This window comes from Nerophis ophidion, linkage group LG17, assembly GCF_033978795.1.
Source record: "Nerophis ophidion isolate RoL-2023_Sa linkage group LG17, RoL_Noph_v1.0, whole genome shotgun sequence".
NCBI lineage: Eukaryota > Metazoa > Chordata > Actinopteri > Syngnathiformes > Syngnathidae > Nerophis > Nerophis ophidion.
The window spans coordinates 7,931,180-7,956,517 of NC_084627.1; the positions used below are offsets into that span (position 1 = coordinate 7,931,180).

The 25,338-nt window shown below is 38.5% G+C and overlaps 2 protein-coding genes across 4 annotated transcripts; one reads left to right on the plus strand and one right to left on the minus strand.

The window, feature by feature from the left end:
• On the plus strand, positions 1 to 24,143 carry LOC133535947 (cytochrome c oxidase assembly protein COX11, mitochondrial). 3 transcript variants are annotated; one of them, XM_061876039.1, is made up of 6 exons: positions 1 to 98; positions 394 to 467; positions 17,031 to 17,350; positions 19,452 to 19,607; positions 19,684 to 19,809; positions 23,345 to 24,143. In XM_061876039.1, the coding sequence occupies exons 3-6, from the start codon at positions 17,048 to 17,050 to the stop codon at positions 23,534 to 23,536; spliced, it is 777 nt and encodes a 258-aa protein (XP_061732023.1). In that variant the 5' UTR covers positions 1 to 98; positions 394 to 467; positions 17,031 to 17,047; the 3' UTR covers positions 23,537 to 24,143. The 3 variants fall into 3 exon arrangements, with proteins under 3 accessions (XP_061732023.1, XP_061732022.1, XP_061732021.1); XM_061876038.1 differs by lacking the exons at positions 1 to 98; positions 394 to 467 and adding an exon at positions 13,148 to 13,373 and having other exon boundaries at positions 17,019 to 17,350; XM_061876037.1 differs by lacking the exons at positions 1 to 98; positions 394 to 467 and adding an exon at positions 13,148 to 13,373.
• Positions 525 to 9,647, minus strand: LOC133535945 (chromobox protein homolog 2-like). The gene is made up of 5 exons (XM_061876030.1): positions 9,426 to 9,647; positions 9,284 to 9,327; positions 5,894 to 5,959; positions 5,741 to 5,810; positions 525 to 2,187 (listed from the first exon to the last, which is right to left on the minus strand). Exons 1-5 carry the CDS (start codon positions 9,573 to 9,575, stop codon positions 889 to 891), a joined length of 1,629 nt encoding a protein of 542 aa, XP_061732014.1. The 5' UTR covers positions 9,576 to 9,647; the 3' UTR covers positions 525 to 888.
• Positions 24,144 to 25,338: the final 1,195 nt, after the last annotated feature.

A 25,338-nucleotide genomic window follows, 5' to 3' on the forward strand; every position in this document is an offset into this window, starting at 1 on the left:
ATAACTTTCTCCGACTTTCTAGGACGTGTTTTATGCCACTTCTTTTTCTGTCTCATTTAGTCCACCGAACATTTAATGTTGTGCATGAATGCACAAAGGTGAGTTTTGTTGATATTGACTTGTGTGGAGTGCTAATCAGACATATTTGGTCACTGCATGACTTGCAAGCTAATCGATGCTAACATGCTATATAGGCTAGCTGTATGTACATATTGCATCATTATGTCTCATTTGTAGCTATATTTCGGCTCATTTAGTTTCTTTTAAGTCCTCTTAATTCAATTTATGTCTCATGACACACTATCTGTATGTAATATGGCTTTTAATTGTTTGCGGCAACTGACAGATTTGTTTTGGTATTTTTGGTCCAATCTGGCTCTTTCAACATTTTAGGTTGCCGACACCTGACTTAGGACATCCTGCTTCATGCTCACAGCACAACAGCGCCGCCGGCTGGTGAAGCGGAGGTAAGCCTCCCACTTTTGGCAGGTCCATAAAGGAGCATAAAACCGCACCGAAGCATCTTCCAGGTCTTGTGGTTATGATTTATTAAAAGGACATGAATAGAAAGATATTTACAGTATAAATTAAGCGTGTGTATTAAATAAGAAGAGTCCAGGTAGCACCTTTGGTCCAACACAAAATCTACAAATGACATCAAATCAAAAGTCACATTTGAGTTTTCGTCGGGAGGACAAAAAGATCGGAGGAGCGTCCGCGGCGAGCTGGCTCGTCTGCTGTGAGGTGTGACGAGGAGCTGAGGCACTGGGGGGAAGGGGCGGAGCCACGCGGCGACGGCCCGTGACTTCCTGTTTTCCAACTCCACGCCGTCGGAGATGAAAATTTGGCGTTTGAAAGAGTTCGGGGGTGTCGTGGCGGCCGTCGCCCTCAGGGGTTCCTCGGATTGAAGAAGCCGACGCTGGTGGGCGACTCCTTCACGGTCACCGTGATGAAGTTGGCGGTGACGTCGGTGACGAACACGTGCTCCAGGAGGCTGCGCGCCGGCCGCCAGTCCGTTTCCGTGTCCGAGGCGGTGGCGGCGTCGCCGAGGCTGGGCCGGCTGTTGCTGGGATACGAGGCGGCGTCCGGTTCCGAGTCGCCGCTGCTGCTGCTCTCGTCCGAGTCGCCCGTGCTGAGCTCGTTCAGGCTGCGGGCGGCTTTGCGCTCTTCCTGCCTGCCGGGCGCCAGCGACACGTCTTTCCTGCCCTTCCCGCCGCCGCCCGCGGTCAGGACGTGACGCTGCGGCCCCGCCGATACTCGAGAGTCATTGATCACCACCAGGCTGCCGCTACGCGAGCTGGAGCGCACGGCCACGCCGCTGTTCCCTTGGTGGCCAGCGGGCGGCGTCTTAGTGACGCTCTGCAGGTTGAGCGCGCGGAGGCTGAGCGCCTGGCCGGACGCTCGATGCGTCGCCGACGCCTTGGAAAGAGGCGATTTGTGCTGGCCCGGCGCCGTGTGACCGCCGTGACGCTCCTGCCTCCTCGGGCTGAGCGGCAAGCGCTGGACGGCCGCCGGACTTCCCCCGAAGCTCCCGGACAGTTTCAGAGGGGGCGGAGTCGCCTTGAAGACGTCCCCTCGCCCGCCGCCCGACTCGGAAACGCAGCGCCTCAGCTCAGTCTTGCTCTGCGGCGAGATGCCGGCTTTGCTGTGGGAGGGGGACGGCGAGGAGGCGGGCAGGGGGAGGTTCCAAGCGCAGCCCTGAGAGCCGCCTTTGGACGCCTGGGAGAAGGCGGCGCTGTGGGCGGCGGCGACGGAGGCTGCGGCGGCGGCCTCGTCCCTGCCGGTCCTGCTCAGTCCCGTGTAGGTGAAGCTGGCCGGCTGCAGCGGCTTCTTCACCCCCGCCTGACACTCGTCCCGAGGAAGGCGGAGCAGATGGTGGCGGCTAGGGGGCGGAGCCAGCAGTCTGCTCTTGGCCTGTCTCAGCGCCCTGAGGTCCGGGTGAAGCGGTTTCCTCCCGCGCTTCTTGCGTGGCGGCTCCGGCTTGGCCAGCAGGATCTGAGGCCGCTTCTGCGGGACCGGGTGGACCCGCGGGCTGGCCTTCACCTTCTTGTGCTCGCGCTCCTCATCCTCATCCTCATCATCCTCATCCTCATCCTCCTCCTCCTCCTCGGACGACGACGACAGGCCCGAGTAAGAAGACGACGACGAGCGGCTTTCTTTGGCGGCGGAGGCGGGCGGCGTCGGCAGCTGAAGACGACAATGGACTGTTAGCAGGACGCAGTCAACGTCCACCTCAGAACCCAAACATGTGCCCACCCTTCTTTCGGCCATTCAGTGTCACGCCCGAGGGACAAAAAGCAGGTTGAGGAGGCGTGGCCTATCCCCGTCACTTCTCAGCGTGTTTCTTTCATGGCTTTTTTGTCCATTTTGCTAACTGGACATGAGCAGCGTGGAAAGGAGGAGGTCACAAAAGTCTGGAAGATTTCACTTCCGACCACTTACGTTTTCATTGTGATGAGACAAGACTGTTCTTGGAAAATATGCCAAAGCTGACCTATTTCACATTACTCTCGTTCAGTGGCGCCTCTTCCACATATACACGCCCAATCCTTACCATCCCCACCCTGTTTGCTCCTTTCTTCAAGCCTGGCGTTAATTTAAGTGGAGTTTACTTTTTAAATGTTTATTATTGTAGCAATAATAAACTATACTTCCAATTATGGAAGTGTAATTGTTTGTATATAGCAGTGGGGGTACGCAAGATTTTTTTTTAAATATTCTAAAAATAGCAACAATTCAAAAATCTTTTATAAAAATATTTATTGAAGAATACTTCAACAAAATATAAATGTAAGTTCATAAACTGTGAAGAAAAAAATGCAAGTTGACAGTTAGATTTTTTGTGGACATGTTCCATAAATGTCTTTGTTGTGAAGAAATGTTTAGAATGAAGTTGATAGATCTCTATTCCAATCCCCAAAGAGGACACTTTAAGTTGATGATTACTTCTATGTGGAGAAATCTTTATTTATAATTGAATCACTTGTTTATTTTTCAACAAGCTTTTAGTTATTTTTATACCGAATAAACATTAAACTGAACTCAACTAATATGGTAGTTGACGTTAAGGATTTTTGTGATTTCTGTTCGTTTGTGAGGGCACCAAAGAAGCATGAACAGGACAGTTCAGCTTGTCATTGTTGTGTTGGCTTGTTACAATAAAATATTAAATATAAAGTTGATCCATCAGTCGTTAGGGTGTGACACTTTGGGCAGCTTATAATTTGATCCGATTCCTTCGATGACGATTCGATTGAGGATCGATTCTCGATTCAAAGCGACTCCCACAAAGTATTATTGAGTGAATGCTCCAAAACATTCACACATACGGTTTTCTATACCAAAATTAATCTATTTATTATTATTATTATTATTATTCTCCAGATCTTGGCGCGTTCTTCCTTCCACATTTTTCATCCGATTCAAACTGTTCCAACTTCAAACTGTTCATCCTGTTTGGGACTTGCGGGCGTCCTATTGACAAGTTCCAAAAATTCCCAGAATTCCAGGTTTTCAGGGAAATTTTTCGCATTTAAAATGAATTGGCCACTTTTCAAACTTCCACACGTTTCAACCTATTCGAACAATTCCACTCGCCTGGAAATTCCACCTGCCTTTTTTGCAAATCCCCCAAAAAATTCCAGGATTTTCCAGAATTCCTGGTTTTCCAAAGCCCTATGGCCACCCTTTTTTCTGGTGACTACTCCTTCCACATTTTTCAACCGTTCCAGCGTCCAAACAATCCTCCTAATCAGGACAAAAAACAAAGTTGTTTTTTGAACTGGAAATATTCACAGTTTTCCTAAAATTCCAGGAAATACGTAAAACCATTTCTCAAATAAAAATGTTACTTCCAACATTTCTTGATCGATTTGGAAACAATTCCAGCACCAAAAGTGTCAACTCATTAAGAGCATTTAAGTTGCTTTTTTTTTACCATTTTCAAAAAATTCCCCTTTTTCTCGAAATGTCCTAATTTTCTGGAAATTCCCATTAAAATGAAGGGGAATTTTTTTTAAGTTCCACAACTCCCATAACTTTCATTCGATTCATACCGTTACTACTTCAAAATATTCAGCATCTTCAGGAATTGTTTGCTCTACGTCAACGTTTCTAAAAACAAATTCCAAAATTTACCATAACCCTTAGATTTTTTCATATTCCCCATTCATAATGAACTGTACATTTTTCAAACTTCCACAATTCCCACATTTTTCAACCTATTCAAACCATTCTAACCAAATTCCGGTTTTCCTGGAAATTCAAACTGTTCATACTAGATTCTGTCAGCATTGGAGCATTCACACACCATTCCTCATCTAGTTTGTTATAACAATTACTGTATTTCTTTGAATTGCCGCCGGGTATATAGTATGCACCTGACTAGAATTACTGCCGGGTCAAACTCGTTTCGCAAAATAATTAGCGCATGCTTAGCATTACCGCCGGGTCAAACTCGTTTCGTCAAATAATTAGCATATGCCTAGAATTTCCACCGGGTCAAACTCGTCACGTCACAAGTGACACTTCACCTGTCATCATTTTCAAAATGGAGGAGGCTGATTTCAATCATTTGAAATCGCATAAAGGGAAGAAGATTAAGAGCTATTCAGTAGGATTTAAGGTCCAAGCTATTGAATATGCTAAAAAGAACCGTAAGCAGCTATGTTTTATTAATATACCGTAGCTGCGTGTGTCAAATATGAGTCATTAAATGACTCCCGCCTCCTGGTGGTAGAGGGCGCTAGTGATCCTTCTTGCGACTACTCGGCTGCAGAAGAAGTGACAACAAGCAGCAAGAGTGAGCAGCGATCCTTTATTTTTTCCTATTACTTGCACTTTTAACATGGAGGATTACATATCTAAAATAGAACAGTTTTCTAAACTGGACTTTCAATCGAAGCAGGAGGTAATAAAGGAAGATCTCCATCGAGACAGAGAGACTTTTAAAACTGAGGAAAGATAAGGAAGACTTTTATAAACAAGTTATCGATGCTTTTGATCAGAAGGAGCGGCGCATGGACTTCATTTATAAGTAAAGGTAAGACCATAATAACGTTTTTTTTTATCAAATGTGCTTTTCATGATGTATCCTTACATCACACTCAAATTTGTAAGCGCAGGCCTAAATTTACCGCATGCCTTTGGTAAGCGCCGGAGTGAGAAGAGGTTTTAAAATAATTAGCGCATGCTTGCCTTTACCACATGCCTTTGGTAAACGCCGGAGTGAAAAGAGGTTTTAAATTAATTAGCGGCCCGGCGGCAATTCAAGAAAATTCTGTACTAATTCTTTATAACTGGTTATAAAAGCTTGTTTAGGTTGCATAGAGGCGGCCTAAAAATGTATTTTTAACAATTCTTTCTCATTAAAAAAAATGATTAATTAGTTTAGAAATCGATTTTTGGAATTGATTAATCGATTTAGAATCGCGATTCTAATGTGAATCTATTTTTTTGTGCAATCATACTCAATATCACTTTATATTGTGTTGAAAGTGTACAAACTTTCACTAAAATATGGACTGGAACCAATTATTCATATTTACTTTGTTTCTTACGGAGATATTTGCTTCAGTTTATAAACTTTTTGATTCACGAGCCCCGTCTTGGAACCGATTAAGTTTGTTAATGAAGCTTCCACTGTTCTGTAGCGCCCCCTGTGGTTGGGAGTAGAACTAGCAGTGATTTCACCAACGTTCAATAATCAGAAAACTCTTAAAGGAAGGTGGAGAGAAACTACCGGGGTCTTGCGTGGACGTCCTCTCGGCCTCTTCCCTTTCTTCTGGAACAAAAGTTCCCGCTCTTGTTCCCTAACGCCACACAAAAAAACGCAAAGAAAAAGAAACATTCAAGCACCGATGGAGAATTGATTTGTTGCAAGAAGGAAACTGACCGCTTGTTGAACGCCGCCAATAACCTCGGGTCCAAAATGTTCTCCTCCGGCTCCCAGCTGTTGTGCCTGCAGAGGCACCAGAAGACTTGGTCAGTGCTGGCCTGCTAATGGCGAGGACCGCAACAAATTGATTGATTGGCAGCTGCAAAAAGTACCAAGTCCACTAATACTGTTATGCAAAAGTCACTCCTTTATATAAAAGGTGAATATTAATGACATTTAAGACAGTGGGGTCTAAACTTTTCACACTGAAAAACCAGAGCATGTTGATATTTTTCATTTTCAACACCACTTTTTGTGACCATTACGGTATTTTGGTCAACGTTAAAAAGTCCAGAGGACAAAAAAGGTGTTAATTAATTAGGTGTCATTAAAGAGTTAAAAAGTAAGATATGTTGTTGGTTTTTTGTTTACTTTATATCATACTTGCCAACCCTCCCGGATTTTCCGGGAAACTCCCAAAATTCAGCACCTCTCCCGAAAACCTCCCAGGACAAATTTTCTCCAGAAAATCTCCTGAAATTCAGGCGGAGCTGGAGGCCACGCCCCCTCCAGCTCCATGCAGACCTGAGTGAGGACAGCTTTCCCACAATATAAACAGCGTGTCTGCCCAATGACGTTAGAACTGTAGAATGATCGAGGGCGAGTTGTTAGGCAGTTTCATTAACGTCCTCCCAGCGCGGTAACAACACACAACAACAGCAGTCACATTTTTGTCTACCGTAAACAGCAATGTTGTGACGCTCTTAAACAGGACAATACTCCCATCTACATGCATATTTGACAATAACATCTACGGCTTTTAGAGAGTGCAGTGCACAACAAGGACAGGAAGATGGAAGATTCCAGACTCTTGTGCATTTGATGAAAGCACTTTTGTGCATGCCACACAGCAATGCATCATCAGAGAGGGTGTTCAGCATGGTTAGAAAAATAGTGACGGAGATTATAGAACAAGGATGGACAATTCAACCCTTAACTCAACAATGAGTAGATGAGTGTTTTGTGTGTGTATATGTGTAAATAAATGAACACTGAAATTTAAGTATTTATTTTATTTATATATAATCTCCTGATGATTGAAGGAACCCCTCATGAAACAGTTCTGTAGAGATGAAGTAGTCTTTTGATTTTTCCCACACCTACATATTGCGCTCTACCACGGTATCGAGCACTATTCTCTGGATAATCTAATCAAGACATACATACATACATATATATATATATATATATATATATATATATATATATATATATATATATGTGAATCTGTGCGATATAGAAAATGACTATATGGTGATATTGGAGTATACCTTCTCACGCAGTTGTTTTTAGCTGCGGGCATTACACTACAGGCTCTTCCCACTCCTTCTTGTGTCTGTTTCTCACAGAGATGTAAAACAAGCGCACCTTCTTACAAACGTCACATACTTTCACGTCATACGTCACATACGTATACGCCCTCGCGGAGCAGAGAGGTAGCAGCATGGGTAACATTAGCTGTGATGCTAGTAGAGCCGTACGAGTGGTGATACGAAAGAAAGAAGGTACGAATCTGGTCACAAATGAAGGAAGAATTCATTCCCAAGAAAAACAGCAGGAGGTCCATCGTCTGGCGGTGGTTCGGCTTCAAGCGGGAAGATGTCGAACAGACAACTTTAATTTGTCAAGTGTGGGGCACAAGCGTTGCTACCAAAAGTAGCACTACTGCTAATATGTAGCATCATTTCAACTTTAATGAATACTCTTTTGGTCAATTGACTTAGTTGTGATTTCCTTCTCTGCATGAAAGTTTAAAGGCCTACTGAAATGAGATGTTCTTATTTAAACGGGGATAGCAGGTCCATTCTATGTGTCATACTTCATCATTTCGCGATATTGCCATATTTTTGCAGAAAGGATTTAGTAGAGAACATCGACGATAACGTTCGCAACTTTGGGTTGCTAATAAAAAAGCTTTGCCTGTACCGGAAGTAGCAGACACTGTGCGCGTGACGTCACGGGTTGTGGAGCTCCTCACATCTGAACATTGTTTACAATCATGGCCACCAGCAGCGAGAGCGATTCGGACCGAGAAAACAACGATTTCCGCATTAATTTGAGCGAGGATGAAAGCTTTGTGGATGAGGAAAGTGAGAGTGAAGGACTAGAAAGAAAAAAAAAAGACTATACAGTGGGAGCGATTCAGATGTTATTAGACAAATTTACTAGGATAATTCTGGAAAATCTCTTATCTGCTTATTGTATTACTAGTATTTTAGTGAGATTATATGATCGTACCTGTACAACCTGAGGGTCGGCCCGGTACCTTTCTTCAGCACCAGTCAACGGGTGGTGGCGATGCCCATTGCTGCCCTTCGCAAGGGACCCTCTTCGAAACACGATCTTTCGAAATGATCGCTTTGTGTGTGTGGTCCAATCCAACCGTGTTCGCTTGACATCTCTGTTCCATGGTAAAGCTTGACTGTCATCTTTCAGGAATGTAAACAATGAAACACCGGCTGTGTTTGTGTTGCTAAAGGCGGCCACAATACACCGCTTCCCACCTACAGCTTTCTTCTTTGACGTCTCCGTTATTCATTGAACAAATTGCAAAAGATTCACCAACACAGAGGTCCAGAATACTGTGGAATTATGCGATGAAAACAGACTTATAGCTGGGAACGGTGCTGGAACAAAATGTCCTCTACAATGCGTGACGTCACGCGCACACGTCATCATACTGCGACGTTTCAGCAAGATACTTCGCCGCAAAATTTTAAATTGCAATTTAGTAAACTAACCCAGCCGTATTGTCATGTGTTGCAATGTTAATATTTCATCGTTGATATATAAACTATCATGCTGCGTAGTCGCTAGTAGTGGCTTTCAGTAGGCCTTTAAACACAAACCAAATATGTAACATTTTTAAAGCTCCTGATGTCAAATACTTGCAAGTAGGCAAAAAAAAAAAAAAAGTCCACAAACAATATATTCAGTGTTCTATTTACTGCAGCAGCTAAACAACAATCACGTCTTCGGCCCTCATTTAGTGGGAAGAGATTAAAGAAAGGGATTGTTATTAAAATGATATTAGCATCATTAGCAGCTATAAAAACAGCAAAGAGAGCAAACGACGAGCATTTTTTTTGTCCGTTTTGTGACACAAAGTGAGGCCAAGGTAGAACCGTGATTGGCAGGAAAGCTCATGTTGTTGTTTGCAAGGTTATTATTGTTGTTGTTTACAAGGTTATTGTTGTTGTTGTTGGCAAGGTTATTATTGTTATTGTTTGCACACGCTTCGCCCGCTAGCTTGGCGAGAGCGTGCGCGCGCCCGCGCTGATGTGTGTGTGCGTGCGTGCGCGTCTCAGGTTAGCCGCGGCGGCTAACCGAGGAAGGCTAGCGACTTACTTGGACGACCACCCGCTCCACTTGATCAGATACTCCAACTTCCCCTGGAAAATAGCGCACAAGCGGTCAGAGTCAGGCGGGGGGGAGAGATAAAGGGCGGCCAGGGTCGGCACGGAGCCTCCCCTCCGCGGGGATATCTCACCTTTCTGGGCCGTTTGTTGAGGATGCACTCGGCATCAAATACCTGGCCCACTGTCACCCCCTCCATTGCTCGCAGCACCACGCGCCTTTTTGTCCCCGCGCGGACCCCGTAGGGGCTTTCACCCAACACCTCGACACGATCAGCGCTCATTTTTAGTCACATTTCATTTTCTGCAACCTCTAAAGCAGGGCTCAGCAAGCTTTTTCAAACCAAGAGCTACTTCTTGGGTACTGATTCATGCAAAGGGCTACCAGTTTGATACACACTTAAATAAATGGCCAGAAATAGCCAATTTGCCCCATTTACCTTTAATAAATAAATCTATGTATATATATTTTAAAAAATGGGTATTTCTGCCTGTCAATCCGTCGTACTTTTTTTTCCTTTCACGGAAGGTTGTTTTGTAGAGAATAAATGATGAAAAAAAACACTTAATTGAACGGTTTAAAAGAGAAGAAAACACGAAAAAAATTTAAATTACATTTTTTCAATTTCGACTCTTTAAAATTCAAAATTCAACCGAAAAAAATGAAGAGAAAAACTAGCTAATTCGTATCTTCTTGAAAAAAAAAAAATATTATGGAACATCATTAGTAATTTTTCCTGATTAAGATTAATTTTAGAATTTTGATGACATGTTTTAAATAGGTTCAAATCCAATCTGCACTTTGGTATAATATATAACAAATTGGACCAAGCTATATTTCTAACAAAGACAAATCATTATTTCTTCTAGATTTACAAAACAAAAATTTTAAAAGACTTTGAAATAAGATTTAAATTTGATTCTACAGATTTTCTAGATTTGCCAGAATATTTTTTTGGAATTAGAATCATAAATTTGAAGAAATATTTCACAAATATCCATCCATCCATTTTCTACCGCTTATTCCCTTTTTGGAGTCGCGGGGGGCGCTGGCGCCTATCTCAGCTACAATCGGGCGGAAGGCGGTGTACACCCTGGACAAGTCGCCACCTCATCTATTCTTTGTCAAAAAAACAGAAGTTAAAATGAAGAATTTAATTACAATGTATTTATTATTCTTTACAATTGGCTTCACGGTGGAAGAGGGGTTAGTGCGTCTGCCTCACAATACGAAGCTCCTGAGTAGTCCTGGGTTCAATCCCAGGCTCGGGATCTTTCTGTGTGGAGTTTGCATGTTCTCCCCGTGACTGCGTGGGTTCCCTCCGGGTACTCCGGCTTCCTCCCACCTCCAAAGACATGCACCTGGGGATAGGCCCCTCCCACTTCCAAAGACACGCACCTGGGGATAGGCCCCTCCCACCTCCAAAGACATGCACCTGGGTATAGGCCCCTCCCACCTCCAAAGACATGCACCTGGGGATAGGCCCCTCCCACCTCCAAAGACATGCACCTGGGGATAGGCCCCTCCCACCTCCAAAGCCATGCACCTGGGGATAGGCCCCTCCCACCTCCAAAGACATGCACCTGGGGATAGGCCCCCCCCCACCTCCAAAGACATGCACCTGGGGATAGGTTGATTGGCAACACTAAATGGTCCCTAGTGTGTGAATGTTGTCTGTCTATCTGTGTTGGCCCTGCAAAGGGAATAAGCGGTAGAAAATGGACGGATGGATGAATATTCTTTACAATAAAAATAAAAAATACTTGAACATTGATTTAAATTGATGAATGATTTATATTGTCAGGAAAGAAGAGGAAGGAATTTAAAAGGTAAAAATGTATATGTGTTTAAAAATCCTAAAATCATTTTTAAGGTTGTATTTATTTCTCTAAAATTGTCTTTCTGAAAGTTATAAGAAGCAAAGTAAAAAAATAAATGCATTTCTTTAAACAAGTGAAGACCAAGTATTTTCTTGGATTTTCAAATTCTATTTGACTTTTGTCTCTCTTAAAATTAAAAATGTCGAGCAAAGCGAGACCAGCTTGCTAGTAAATAAATACGATTAAAAAAATAGAGGCAGCTCACTGGTAAGTGCTGCTATTGGAGCTATTTTTAGGGCAGTGGGCGACTCATCCGGTCCTTACGGGCGACCTCGCGTTGGTGACCCCTGCTCTAACATAATGACCAGTGCATGTTTTACTCATTGAATCTTATTTTTATGAATGGACATTGAAAAACAAAAACGGTCCATGTAGCTTCCGCTCATTCTGTTTCCAATTCTGAAACACAAATAAAAAAAAAAACAAGTTATGTACGTTTTTTATTTTTTTACTATAAATGGCAGATTTTTAAACAAACAAAAACGGGTTGATTTTCATTCAAATATTACCATAAAAATGTTTGGTGTTGTTTTCCTTTTATGGATTTTTATTTTTCCAGTTAAACACAAAATTCCAAGTCACGTTCATCCAAAATACAAAAATGCGTGTTTATCTGTGTGATGACAACTTCAACCGGGAGCAGTATTTTAGGTCCGTGTACCTTCCGTTTATTCCATGTCCAATTCTTTAATGCAAATTTAAAAAAAAAAAACACATTTCGGGCCATTTTTTTTCCCGTTTTTATTTCTGAAAAATAAAGTTAGACAACTATTTAATTAGACTTTTTTGAAAGGACAACAATAAATGTAAATATACAAAGTACATTTACAAAGAACATAATTGATGTATAACTGGGGGTGTCCAAAGTGCGGCTCGGGGGCCATTTGCGGACCGCAGTTAATCTTTTACCGGCCCGTCACATATTCTGCAAAAATTGCAAAATTGATAGTATTGCAAAAATAAAAAAAAACATTTAAAAAAAAAGTGGAATGAGGTGAAATCTAATGAGAAAAAGTGGCAATGTTGACACAAAGCTGCCATGTAGGCGTTTTTTTCCCTTTTGTCTTTATTTTCTTTTTTTTTTCCATTGCTCAAAAAAAAAAAGACAAAAAAATCTGTTATAATGATATATTACTTAAAAATTATCACTTTAAAATGTTTTATGTGGAAAAAAATATTGCACATGTTGTGTGCTTGCCATATAAATACATCAACGTTTTGAGAAAAGAGCATAAAACAAACAAAATAATAGTTTAAATTTAAAATCGACAGATATATGGGAAGTTGATCTTAAGTGTTAAACGTTAAAAAAACAAACTAATAAAATGCATCACTTTATGACCTTTTGGATCTCAAATATGTTTAGTAGGATTTTATTTAACTTTTCACTGTGATTACTCAAAAATATTAAATAACTAAAATCATTGGTGTCCTGCATTATTGATCTTTGAGGGCTTTAATTGCTAAATAAAGGAACTCTCCTGAAGGAATCAATAAAGTTCTATCTATCTATCTATCTATCTATCTATCTATCTATCTATCTATCTATCTATCTATCTATCTATCTATCTATCTATCTATCTATCTATCTATCTATCTATCTATCTATCTATCTATCTATCTATCTAGATACTGCATATTTCAGTTTTACCATAAAAAACAAAGTTGTCTTTGACAGAAAAGCCATAAAACCTTATTGTTTTTACTTTAAATCAAACTCAAGTTGATATAGAGATTTACTGTAAAGATTAAATAAAAAATATATAATAATAATTTGACTTATTTTTAACATTTTAGTGACTGAGACCCTCTATGCTCCTCAGGGGCCCTAAGGATTAAAAAAAATACATATATTTTGTTATGGTTTGAAAATGAAAAATATGCTTAATTGTTTCCGTGTGCGGCTCTCTGTGGAAAAAGTTTGGACACCCCTGGTAGGCTTGGCGCCTCAGCGGAACGTTCGAAGTGTGCTAAATAGCAGGGGAAGACATTGGGTGTAACACACCGGGTTACATGTTCGCCCTAAACATGTCCGCTTGTTTGCTTTCCTCTTCTGAGAAATGACAGCAGCTTTTATTTTGGAGATAAACGACACCTTCAGCAAAGTATGTTTTTACCAAGTAAATTAAGCTCATTTGTCAACTTGTTCTTTTTACTTTAGTTTGTTCTTTCGAGACGAGCTGGACTGTGGACACTTGCAGGTAAAAGGAGAGATAATAACCTTCTAATGTCGCTACTTAAATGTGAAGTTGATTGTGTTTTAAACCTAAAGTATATCATATATATCTATTTTAAAGGCGAACATTAAACCTATAGTATATCTTATGAGTCTATTTTAAAGGCGAACATGAATACGTTAATTAGGCCTGTCAACAATAAGTCACGTGATTAATCACAAAAAATATCGCATTAATCATAAAAATACGTCGACTAATCATGCTCCTTCGATTAATAGTTTTTTTTAATTGCAACATTTTTTTTCTACTTACACATTTTTTTATTGTAAAGTTGTTTTTACCTGAAAAACATTTTTCTGCCTTGAAAATCAAGTTTTACCTTGAAAATATTTTTTTGTCTTGAAAATCAACTTTTACCTTGAAAATCAATTTTTTTCCTTGAAAATAATTTTTGTCTTGAAAATCAAGTTTTACCTTAAAAATATTGTTTTTTTCTTTAAGACCAACTTTTACCTTGAAAATCGTTTTGTCTTGTAAATCAACTTTTACCTTGAAATAATTTTTTGTCTTAAATCAACTTTTACCTTTAAAATAATTTTTTGTCTTGAAAATTGTGAACATGAATACATTAATTAGGGTTGTCAACAATAAGTCATGTGATTAATCACTAAAAATATCACATTAATCGTAAAAATACGTCGACTAATCATGCTCCTTTGATTAATTGTTTTTTTTAATTGCAACATTTTTTTCTACTTACAAATATTTTTTTATTGAAAAGTTGTTTTTACTTGAAAAACATTTTTCTGCCTTGAAAATCAAGTTTTACCTTAAAAATATTTTTTTTGTCTTGAAGACCAACTTTTACCTTGAAATAATTTTTTGTCTGAAATCAACTTTTACCTTTAAAATAATTTTTTGTCTTGAAAATTGTGAACATGAATAAATTAATTAGGGTTGTCAACAATAAGTCATGTGATTAATCACTAAAAATATCACATTAATCATAAAAATACGTCGACTAATCATGCTCCTTTGATTAATTTTTTTTTTTAATTGCAACATTTTTTTTCTACTTACAAATATTTTTTTATTGAAAAGTTGTTTTTACTTGAAAAACATTTTTCTCCCTTGAAAATCAAGTTTTACCTTGAAAATATTTTTTTGTCTTGAAAATCAACTTTTACCTTGAAAAAATTTTTTGTCTTAAATCAACTTTTACCTTTAAAATAATTTTTGGTCTTGAAAATTGTGAACATGAATACGTTAATTAGGCTAGTCAACAATAAGTCATGTGATTAATCACTAAAAATATCACATTAATCATAAAAATATGTCGACTAATCATGCTCTTTTGATTAATAGTTTTTTTTATTGCAACATTTATTTTCCTACCTACAAATATTTTTTTGTATTGAAAAGTTGTTTTTACTTGAAAAACATTTTTTTTGTCTCGAAAATCAACTTTTACCTTGAAAATCAATTTTTTCCTTGAGAATAATTTTTTGTCTTGAAAATCAACTTGTACCTTAAAAATATTTTTGGGGTCTTGGAAACCAACGTTTACCTTGAAAATATTTTTGGGGTCTTGGAAACCAACGTTTACCTTAAAAATATTTTTGGGGTCTTGGAAACCAACGTTTACCTTGAAAATATTTTTGGGGTCTTGGAAACCAACTTTTACCTTGAAAATATTTTTTTTCCTTGAAAATCAACTTTTACCTTAAAAATAATTTTTGGTCTTAAATTGTGAACATGAATACGTTAATTAGGCCTGTCAACAATAAGTCATGTGATTAATCACAAAAAAATTCGCATTAATCATGAATACACGTCGTTTAATCATGCTCCTTTGATTAGTTGTTTTTTTAATTGCACATTTTTTTTCTTACTTACAAATATTTTTTAATTGCAAAAACATTTTTTTACTTGCAAATCATTTTTTTACTTGCAATTTTTTTTTTACCTTTTTACCGTTTTTTAGTTGAAGAAGATAGTTTTTTTTCAACTTGCAAATTATTTTTTAATTGCTAAATTAGTTTTTTTACTTACAAATATATTTTTTTAATTTTACACTTATATTTACTTGCAATTTTTCTTTTTTTGCAAATCGTTTTTAATTGAGAAAAAAATGTTTTGCTTGCAAATTGTTTTTTTCACTTACAGAAAAGTTTTTATTTTACTGCTAATATTTTTTAATTGAAGACAATTATTTATTTTAATTGCAAATCGTTTTTATCAATGGTATAAAAAATGTGGGGGTTTTTTTAGTTGCTTTTTTTTTTACTTTTTTGTTGTTTTACTTGTAAATTGTTTTTTTTATTGAAGAAAATATTTTTTGACCTAAAATTTTTTTTTTCTTTTTTTTTTTAACTGCAAATATTTTTTAATTGAAGAAAATTGTTTTTTTTTTAATTGCAAATCGTTTTTTATTCCACGGGCAAAAAATAGTTTTTATTTTACTTGCGAATCGTTTTTTTCTTACCAATTTTTTTGTTTTACTCGCAAATTCTTTTTTCATTGAAGAAAATATTTTTTTTTACTTACAAATTGTTTTTCCACTTGCAGAAAATTGTTTTACTGCAAATAATTTTTTAAATTGAAGACATTTTTTTTTTTACTAGCGAATTGTTTTTTAATCGCAGAAAATAGTTTTTCTTACTTGCGTATCTTTGGGCCCGAGTAAAAACATTTTGTGTACTTGTGGAGTTTTGGCAGTAATTTCTTGACGAGCTGCACTGGGGACACTTGCAGGTAAAACAGAGTTATGAGCTCTAATGTAAGTCAGCAACATTTGAAACGAGGGCTCGCTACTGAAATATGAAGTTGATTCTGTTTGAAACTAAACTGGATCATGATTAATCCAAATTTAAAAAATGTGATTATCTGATTTAAAAATGTAATCACTTAACAGCGCTAATATTAATATGATTACTTATTAATATTTTCATTTTAAAACTGCAAGGGGATTGATTTATGGATACAATTCCTTGGGGAATGTAGAAAACAAACATCTACCAAAAATCTCATGACTCCCCTGGAGTACCTCTGCGGGAACCTGGGGGTCTTGAGCCCCGTGTTGAATACCTCTTCTATAATGTCTTAATAACCATAGTTCATTTTGACTGTTTATTAACATGATACATTATCTCCTTAACAGCTGCACAGATGAATCGATTAATTTCAAATGAAAAAAAGCTTTGATTTATATTCTGTTGCTTTGAATGATCGTTTAATGAGACTTACTAATAAACAATGATCAAATTCCGACACCATGGAATGCCCGGAACTTCAAATATGCAATGAGGTTTCCACACGATGGTACATGAGAGCGGTGGTGTGTGCTGTGGTCTGTGTGGAAGCAAACAGCGCATAGTTTTATTGATGCACACAACTTTGAAGTGCAATGTTTATGATGTGCATTTATTAGAAAAAAAGAATGAAGGTTATGGCAAGAACAACTATTTTTACCTAAGTATACTCGATTAATTGAACAAGTGAATCAATAATTGCTAAAAAATATTTGGTAGCTGCAGCCCTAATTGTGTGCATTTTTTTTATTACTTTAAATCAATATAAAACTATTTATGTATATATTTTGTAAAGAAAAAATAAATAAATGTGTGCATTTAAAGAATCATACAATCCTCAGAGTTGTCTGACTGACAGGTTGTCCTCCAGGTGAGTCCTCGGCCGCCATGTGGCTTCCTCTGGTCCTGCGACAGTCCCTTTGTCGGCGCGCGGCTTTTTCCGCACTCCCGCCACCGACATGCCTGAGGACCCTGCACTGCGACGCCAGAAGGCCGCTCCACTTCCTGTGGCGGAGGCTCCCGGCGCGCCTGAACGCTCACAGCCGGGGACTCAAGAGCCGTAAGAGGCCGAGCCAGGAGGAGCAGTGGAAGAGCAGGAACAAGACGGTGCTCACGTACGTGGCCGCCGCCGGCGTGGGCATGGTTGGCCTGGCGTACGCCGCCGTGCCGCTCTACAGGCTCTACTGCCAGGTGAGCGCTGGGATTGGTGGTGAACAAAACAAGTCAGTCCTTGCAGGATTGGAATAGTTTCCAAAGGCCTCAAGTTGCAGCAAAAAAAACAATTCAATAACATTGAATCAATTTGTCATTTTACAAATGTGTCTGTTTTTTAAATTTTTTTATAAACATACCCATAAAAAGTACAGGATTTAAACAAAGATTGTAAAAGAAAAACAGTTTTTGTCCCAAAAATATTTGCAAGTAAAAAACAATACTTTTGCAGGTAAAAAAAACAAGTACAGTATAAATTGAATTAAATTGTTTTGGGACGGCGTGGTTCAGATGGTAGAATGGCCGTGCCAGCAACTTGAGGGTTCCTGGTTTGATTCCAGCTTCCTCCATGTGACCATGTGACCATGGGCAAGACACTCTCCTCACCTTGGCGGTGGTCGGTTCTGTCAGTCCAGCCCAGGGCAGTTGTAGCTGCCATTGTAGCTTACCACCATCAATGTGTGAATGTGGAGTGATTTATTCATGGCTTCTCACTTCTCTGTGAAGCGCTTTGAGTGTCTAGAAAAGCGCTATATAAATCTAATCCATTATTAATAGCAGACTTGTGAATCGATTTAATTAAAGACATTTTTTTAACTTGCAAAAAAAAAATGTTTAATTTACAAAGTTTTTTTAATTGAATATTTTTATTTAATTTTATTTTTTTTACTTGCAATTTAACTTTTTTGCCAATCATTTTTTAACTGAAGAAAATTGTTTTTACTATCACTGTTTTTTTTAATCACAAACATTTTTTTTACAGTATTTTTTTTAGTGATAAAAGTTTTTTTACATGCAAAATTAGTATTTTTTTTCCTTGAAACTCGTTTTTTAATTGAATAAGATTGTTTTTTTTTCAACTTGCAATTAATTTTTTGATAGAAAATTAGTTTTTTAGTTACAAATTGTTTTTTTAGTTTTAGAATTTTTTTACTTGCAACTTTTCGTTTTTTGTAATCATTTTTTAATTGAAGAAAAAAATGTACATGTGAATTTTTTTTTAACTTGCAGAAAAGTTTTTTTTTTCTGCAAATTATTTTTAATTAAATACATTTTTTTATTTCACTTGGAAATCGTTTTTTTCTTACCAATTTTTTAGTTTGACTTACAAATCCTTTTTTTCATTGAAGAAAATATTTGTTTTTTCACTTCCAGAATTTTTTTAAATGCAAATCGTCTTTTAACTGAAAAAAAAAATTTTTACTCTCTCTGTTTTTTTAATTGCAAACATTTTCTTTTTACAATATTTTTTTAATTGAAATGAGGTTTTTTTTTACTTGCTAATCGTTTTTTCACTTGCAAAATTAGTTGTTGTTTTTAACTTAAACTTGTTTTTTAATTGAAGAAGATAGTTTTTTTAAAGCTTACAAATTTTTTTTAATAGCAAAATTAGTTTTTTTTACTTACAAATTGTTTTTTTAGTTTTAGAATTTTTTTTTTTGCTTGCAACTTTTCTTTTTTTGTAAATCGTTTTTTATTTGAAAAAAAAATTGCACTTGTAAATTGTTTTTAACTTGCAGAAATGTTTTATTTTAGTGCAAATCATTTTTAATTAAACAAAATTGTTTATTTTACTTGCAAATTGTTTATTAGTAAAAAAATATCTTTTTTACTTGACTATCCTTTTTTTCTTACCAATTTTTTTTGTTTTACTTGCAAATCACTTTTTTCATTGAAGAAATTACTTCTTTTTTAACCTACACATTGATTTTTCACTTGCAGAAAATTGTTTCACTGCAAATCGTTTTTTAATTGAAGAAAATATTTTTTTTACTAGCAAATCGTTTTTAATCACAGAAAATAGTTTTTCTTATTTGCAAATCTTCGGGCCTGAGTAAAAACGTTTTTGTGTACTTTTGGAGTTTTGGCATTAATTTCCCTCCACAATCATAAACATTTATTTATGGTCCAACACATTTACTAAGAGCATTTTTGAACTGTTGACAGCGATTTATAGCGCTCGTTTTGTTGGTAAATGAGAGACGATGAGAGATTATCATCACACTTCAACATCTCTACCATGTAAATGCTGCCTTTGTTGTTGTTCCTGTTTGCCATTTTGGACTTGTGTTGTCACCAGGCGACAGGACTGGGTGGCGTGGCGGTGGCAGGCCATGACACGGACCTGGTGGAGACCATGGAGCCGGTGACGGAGCGCGTCATCAAAGTGGCCTTCAATGCCGACACGCACGCCAGCATCCAGTGGAACTTCCGGCCGCAGCAGACGGAGATCTTTGTAGGAGCCGCGCCGCCGCTCGCTGATGGCAGCTGATGGCAGCATTTCACCTTTGACCTGAGCGTCTGTCACACAGGTGGTCCCGGGGGAGACGGCCCTGGCCTTCTACCGAGCTAAGAACCCCACGGACAAGCCCATCATTGGCATCTCCACCTACAACGTGGTGCCCTTCGATGCAGGACAGTACTTCAACAAGATCCAGGTAGGACAGACTCCTTTTTTGATGGCCACGCTACAATTATGGCTGACCTCAGAGGGCCACTTTAATTGCCTTGGCAGACCACCTTGAATGACTTGGCAGACCACCTTGAGTGACGTGGATGGCCACTTTCATGACGTGACAGGCCACATTAAATGACGTGATGGATTGCATTGAATGACATGGCAGGCCACAATAAATATTGTAATAGACCAGATTAATGAGGTGACAGACCACGTTAAATGATGTGACAGACGATGTCAAATGAGGTTTTGGACCACATTAAATGATTTGGCAGGCCACAATGATGTGACGGACCACGTTAAATGATGTGGTCTACCACATTAAATGATGTGACAGACCACGTCAAATGAGGTTTTGGACCACATTAATTCAGGTGGAGGACACCATTAAATGACGTGGCGGACCACTTAAATTATTTGGCAGACTACTATAAATTATTTGGCAGGCCACAATGATGTGACGAACCACATTAAATGACGTGGTCTACCACATTAATGAGGTCACGGACCATGTTAAATGAAGTGGCGGACCACAATAAATGATGTGGTCTACCACATTAATGAGGTGACTGATTACATGAAATGAGGTGACAGACCACATTAAATGATGTGGGAGACCACATTAATGAGGTCACGGACCATGTTAAATGGGGTGATGGACCACATTAAACAATGTTGTCTACCACATTAATGAGGTGACAGATTACATTAAATGAGGCGACACACCAAATTAAATGATGTGATCTACCACATTAATGAGGTGACAGACCACGTCAAATGAGGTTTTGGACCACAATAATTGATGTGGCGGACCACATTAAATTATTGGGCAGACCACATTAAATGATTTGGCAGGTCGTATAATGTGAAGGACTGCATTAAATGATGTAGTCTGACCACATTAATGAAGGCACGGACCGTGTTAAATGAGGTGATGGACCACATTAAATGATGTTGTCTACCACCTTAATGGGGTGATGGACCACATTAAACAATGTTGTCTACCACCTTAATGAGGTGATGGACCACATTAAATGATGTTGTCTACCACATTAATGAGGTGACGGATTACATTAAACAATGTTGTCTACCACCTTAATGGGGTGATGGACCACATTAAACAATGTTGTCTACCACATTAATGAGGTGACGGATTACATTAAATGAGGCGACACACCAAATTAAATGACGTGGTCTACCACATTAATGAGGTGACAGACCACGTCAAATGAGGTTTTGGACCACTTTAATTGATGTGGCGGACCACATTAAATTATTGGGCAGACCACATTAAATGATTTGGCAGGTCGTATAATGTGAAGGACTGCATTAAATGATGTGGTCCGACCACATTAATGAAGGCATGGACCGTGTTAAATGAGGTGATGGACCACATTAAATGATGTTGTCTACCACATTAATGAGGTGACAGACCACATCAAATTAGGTTACGGACCACATTAATTGATGTGGCGGACCACATTAAATGATTTGGCAGGTCGTATAATGTGAAGGACTGCATTAAATGATGTGGTCTGACCACATTAATGAAGGCATGGACCGTGTTAAATGGGGTGATGGACCACATTAAACAATGTTGTCTACCACATTAATGAGGTGACAGACCACGTCAAATTAGGTTACGGACCACATTAATTGATGTGGCGGACCACATTAAATGATTTGGCAGGCCGTGTGATGTGAAGGACTGCATTAAATGATGTGGTCTGACCACATTAATGAGGTCACGGACCATGTTAAATGGGGTGATGGACCACATTAAACGATGTTGTCTACCACCTTAATGAGGTGATGGACCACATTAAATGAGGCGACACACCAAATTAAATGATGTTGTCTACCACATTAATGAGGTGACAGACCACATCAAATGAGGTGATGGACCACATTAAACAATGTTGTCTACCACCTTAATGAGGTGATGGATTACATTAAATGAGGCGACACACCAAATTAAATGTGGTCTACCACATTAATGAGGTGACAGACCACATCAAATGAGGTTTTGGACCACATTAATTGATGTGGCGGACCACGTTAAATTATTGGGCAGACCACATTAAATGATTTGGCAGGTCGTACAATGTGAAGGACTGCATTAAATGATGTGGTCTGACCACATTAATGAAGGCATGGACCGTGTTAAATGAGGTGAGGGACCACATTAAACGATGTTGTCTACCACATTAATGAGGTCACGGACCACGTCAAATTAGGTTTCGGACCACATTAATTGATGTGGCGGACCACATTAATTGATGTGGCGGACCACATTAAATGATTTGGCAGGCCTTGTGATGTGAAGGACTGCATTAAATGATGTGGTCTGACCACATTAATGAGGTCACGAGCCATGTTAAATGGGGTGATGGACCACATTAAATGAGGTCACGAGCCATGTTAAATGGGGTGATGGACCACATTAAATGAGGTCACGAGCCATGTTAAATGGGGTGATGGACCACATTAAATGAGGTCACGAGCCATGTTAAATGGGGTGATGGACCACATTAAATGAGGTCACGAGCCATGTTAAATGGGGTGATGGACCACATTAAATGAGGTCACGAGCCATGTTAAATGGGGTGATGGACCACATTAAATGATGTTGTCGACCACATTAATGAAGTGACAGACCACGTCAAATGATTTGGCTGACAATGTTAAATGACATGGCAGGCCACTTAAATGATGTGACAGGTCACTTAAATCAGTGGTCCCCAACCACCGGGCCGCGGCCTATTTTTTATTAAAAAAAATATATACATATGTATATATCTTTTTCTTTTTTTTTATCAAATCAACATAAAAAACACAATATACCCTTACAAATATTGCACCGACCACAAAAAAACTCCTTTTTTCATGACAAAAATGTCCCTTTTTCATGACAAAGAAGAAAGAAAAAAAAAGGAACAAATTATTAGGCGTTGACCGGTCGGCGGATACAAAAAGGTTGGGGACCACTGACTTAAATGACATGACAGATCGCATTGAATGACATGTTGGGCCACAATGAGGTGACAGACCACATTAATGAGGTGACGGACCACGTCAATTGAGGTATTGGACCACATCAATGAGGTGACAGACCACATTAATGAGGTGATGGACCACATTAATTAATGTAGTAGACCACATTAATGACATGGCGCATCTAATTAAATGTTGTGGCAGACTACATAATGACATGGCAGGCCACAATGAGGTGACAGACCACATTAATGAGGTGACAGACCACATTAATGAGGTGACAGACCACATTAATGAGGTGATAGACCACATCTGGCTCACAGGCCTGGAGTTTGACACAGGTGCCCTAGAACCTTCTGTCAGTGCTGTTGTGCACACAGCCATCTCACGTGTCTTCTCACGTGTCTTCTCACGTGTCTTCTCACGTGTCTTCTCATGTGTCTTCTCACGTGTCTTCTGACGTGTCTTCTCATGTGTCTTCTCACGTGTCTTCTCACGTGTCTTCTGCCGTCTCCCCTCAGTGTTTCTGCTTCGAAGAGCAGCGCCTGAACCCTCACGAGGAGGTGGACATGCCCGTCTTCTTCTACATCGACCCGGAGTTTGACATGGACCCCAAGATGGCGCGGGTGGACACCATCACGCTGTCCTACACTTTCTTCGAGGCCAAGCAGGGTCAGAGGCTGCCTCTGCCCGGCCACAACATCTACAGCTGACTGCTTCCTGCAGGACTATTTCTTCAAATAAGATGGATGATATTAGAAGTGGAAGTGCAGGAGCTGCCAACTAAATAATATGTCATCACTGTGATGCTACCAGACTTTAAGACTCCATTGTTGTGTGTCCGGGTCAACAATCCCAGCTCATCATACTCGATGAGTGGAACACTTTCCTCATTAAATTATCATCAATTAGTACTTTTTGAATTTAGTAGTGTTTCTCACCTTCTTTATCAAAGTGCTGGTTATAGCTAACAACATTTAATGTGGCGCACTGCTGGCACGCTTTTATCCATAAATACATGTAGACAAGCCACGCCCCTTTTAGCCTGAGCTAGCACAGGCTAGCAGGGTATTACTTTGTGGTCGACCACATATGCGTTTCATTTTTAAATAATTTACTAAATTATTCAATAATTGTTTAATTTTATGTCAGCGTTTCATGACTTTATTTTATCTGTAAAAGCCGACCATCCAAGTTAGTTTGAAAAGTCCTAACACGTCATTGGTTACACAGCACTTAAGTAAATAAGATAGTTAAATACATTTATACTGTATGTATAAAAGTTGTCATGAAATAATTAATGGCACATCTATGTCTGTCTTTTTAAGATCTATTTTATTTGATGAATGACGTATTCATTTTTTTTCTGTCCCTTTTAACCCTCCAAGGAGGAATGGCATGTTTGAGATATCTTTCGATTTTTTTCTTTTGATAAAAAAATTTTTTTAATTAGAATGAAAATAAGCACTTATAAAGAATGTCCTACTTCAGGGCTGTCAAACTCATTTTAGATGGGGGGGGCCCATGGAGAAAAATCTACTCCCAAGTGGGCCTAACTGGTAAAATCACGGCACGATAACTTAAAAATAAAGACAACTACAGATTGATTTCTTTGTTTAGAAATAGAACAAGCACATTCTAAAAATGTACAAATCATAATGTTGTTGGTTTTTTTTACACTTACATGTTGCGGTTAAAAGTATTCTATCTTTATTTCTAATTTATACTTTCTGAATAAATTACGTGGTAATGTTCATCAGTCAACTGGTGTTAATTATCAATCTGTCAAAATAAAAAAATAATATCAAAATCTAATTATACGACGTTATTTATGTAGTTTGCTCATTTTCCTCGACTGGTGCACTAACGCCATGTGGTTTATTTTTTTTTTACATACGTAGCAAACAATACAAAGAATTGTTGTTGCGACATCTAGTGGACACATTTAGAACAGTTTTTTTTTTTCATAAAAAATTTTGGGCTAATTTTTGTACTTAGCAAACTCATTTTGCGAGCCAAATAAAACCTGTTTGCGGGCCGTATGTTTGACACCCCTGTGACTTACTTGTATAATTTAGGAGTTTATCTGTAATGTTAATGTATTTTCTGTTTACCAAAATATCAGGACAGTCAAGAGTTCTTTCATCAAAATTCTGAAAAGGTTTTATTCTGAATTTTAAGGATTTTTTGGGGTGCCCATCCATCCATCCATTTTCTACCGCTTATTCCCTTTTTGGGGTGTTGAAACCTTAATTGAATCCTGCATCCTGCTGAGAGAAGTACGATAAAAACCAAACAAAATGCTGCTAATAAGAGTTACTGGAAAACTGCAGTATAAACTATACTGTACACATGGCCTGGCCAATTATTTTTACTCAGGGGGAGGGGCAAATTTAGAGAAAAAACGTGTATAGGGGGCCGGTATATCTGGATTTTAAGAATACTAATGCAAAACATCCAAATAATGTCTGAAGGCTAAAAATTTTATGACAGACCAGCTTTAAAAATGGCATTT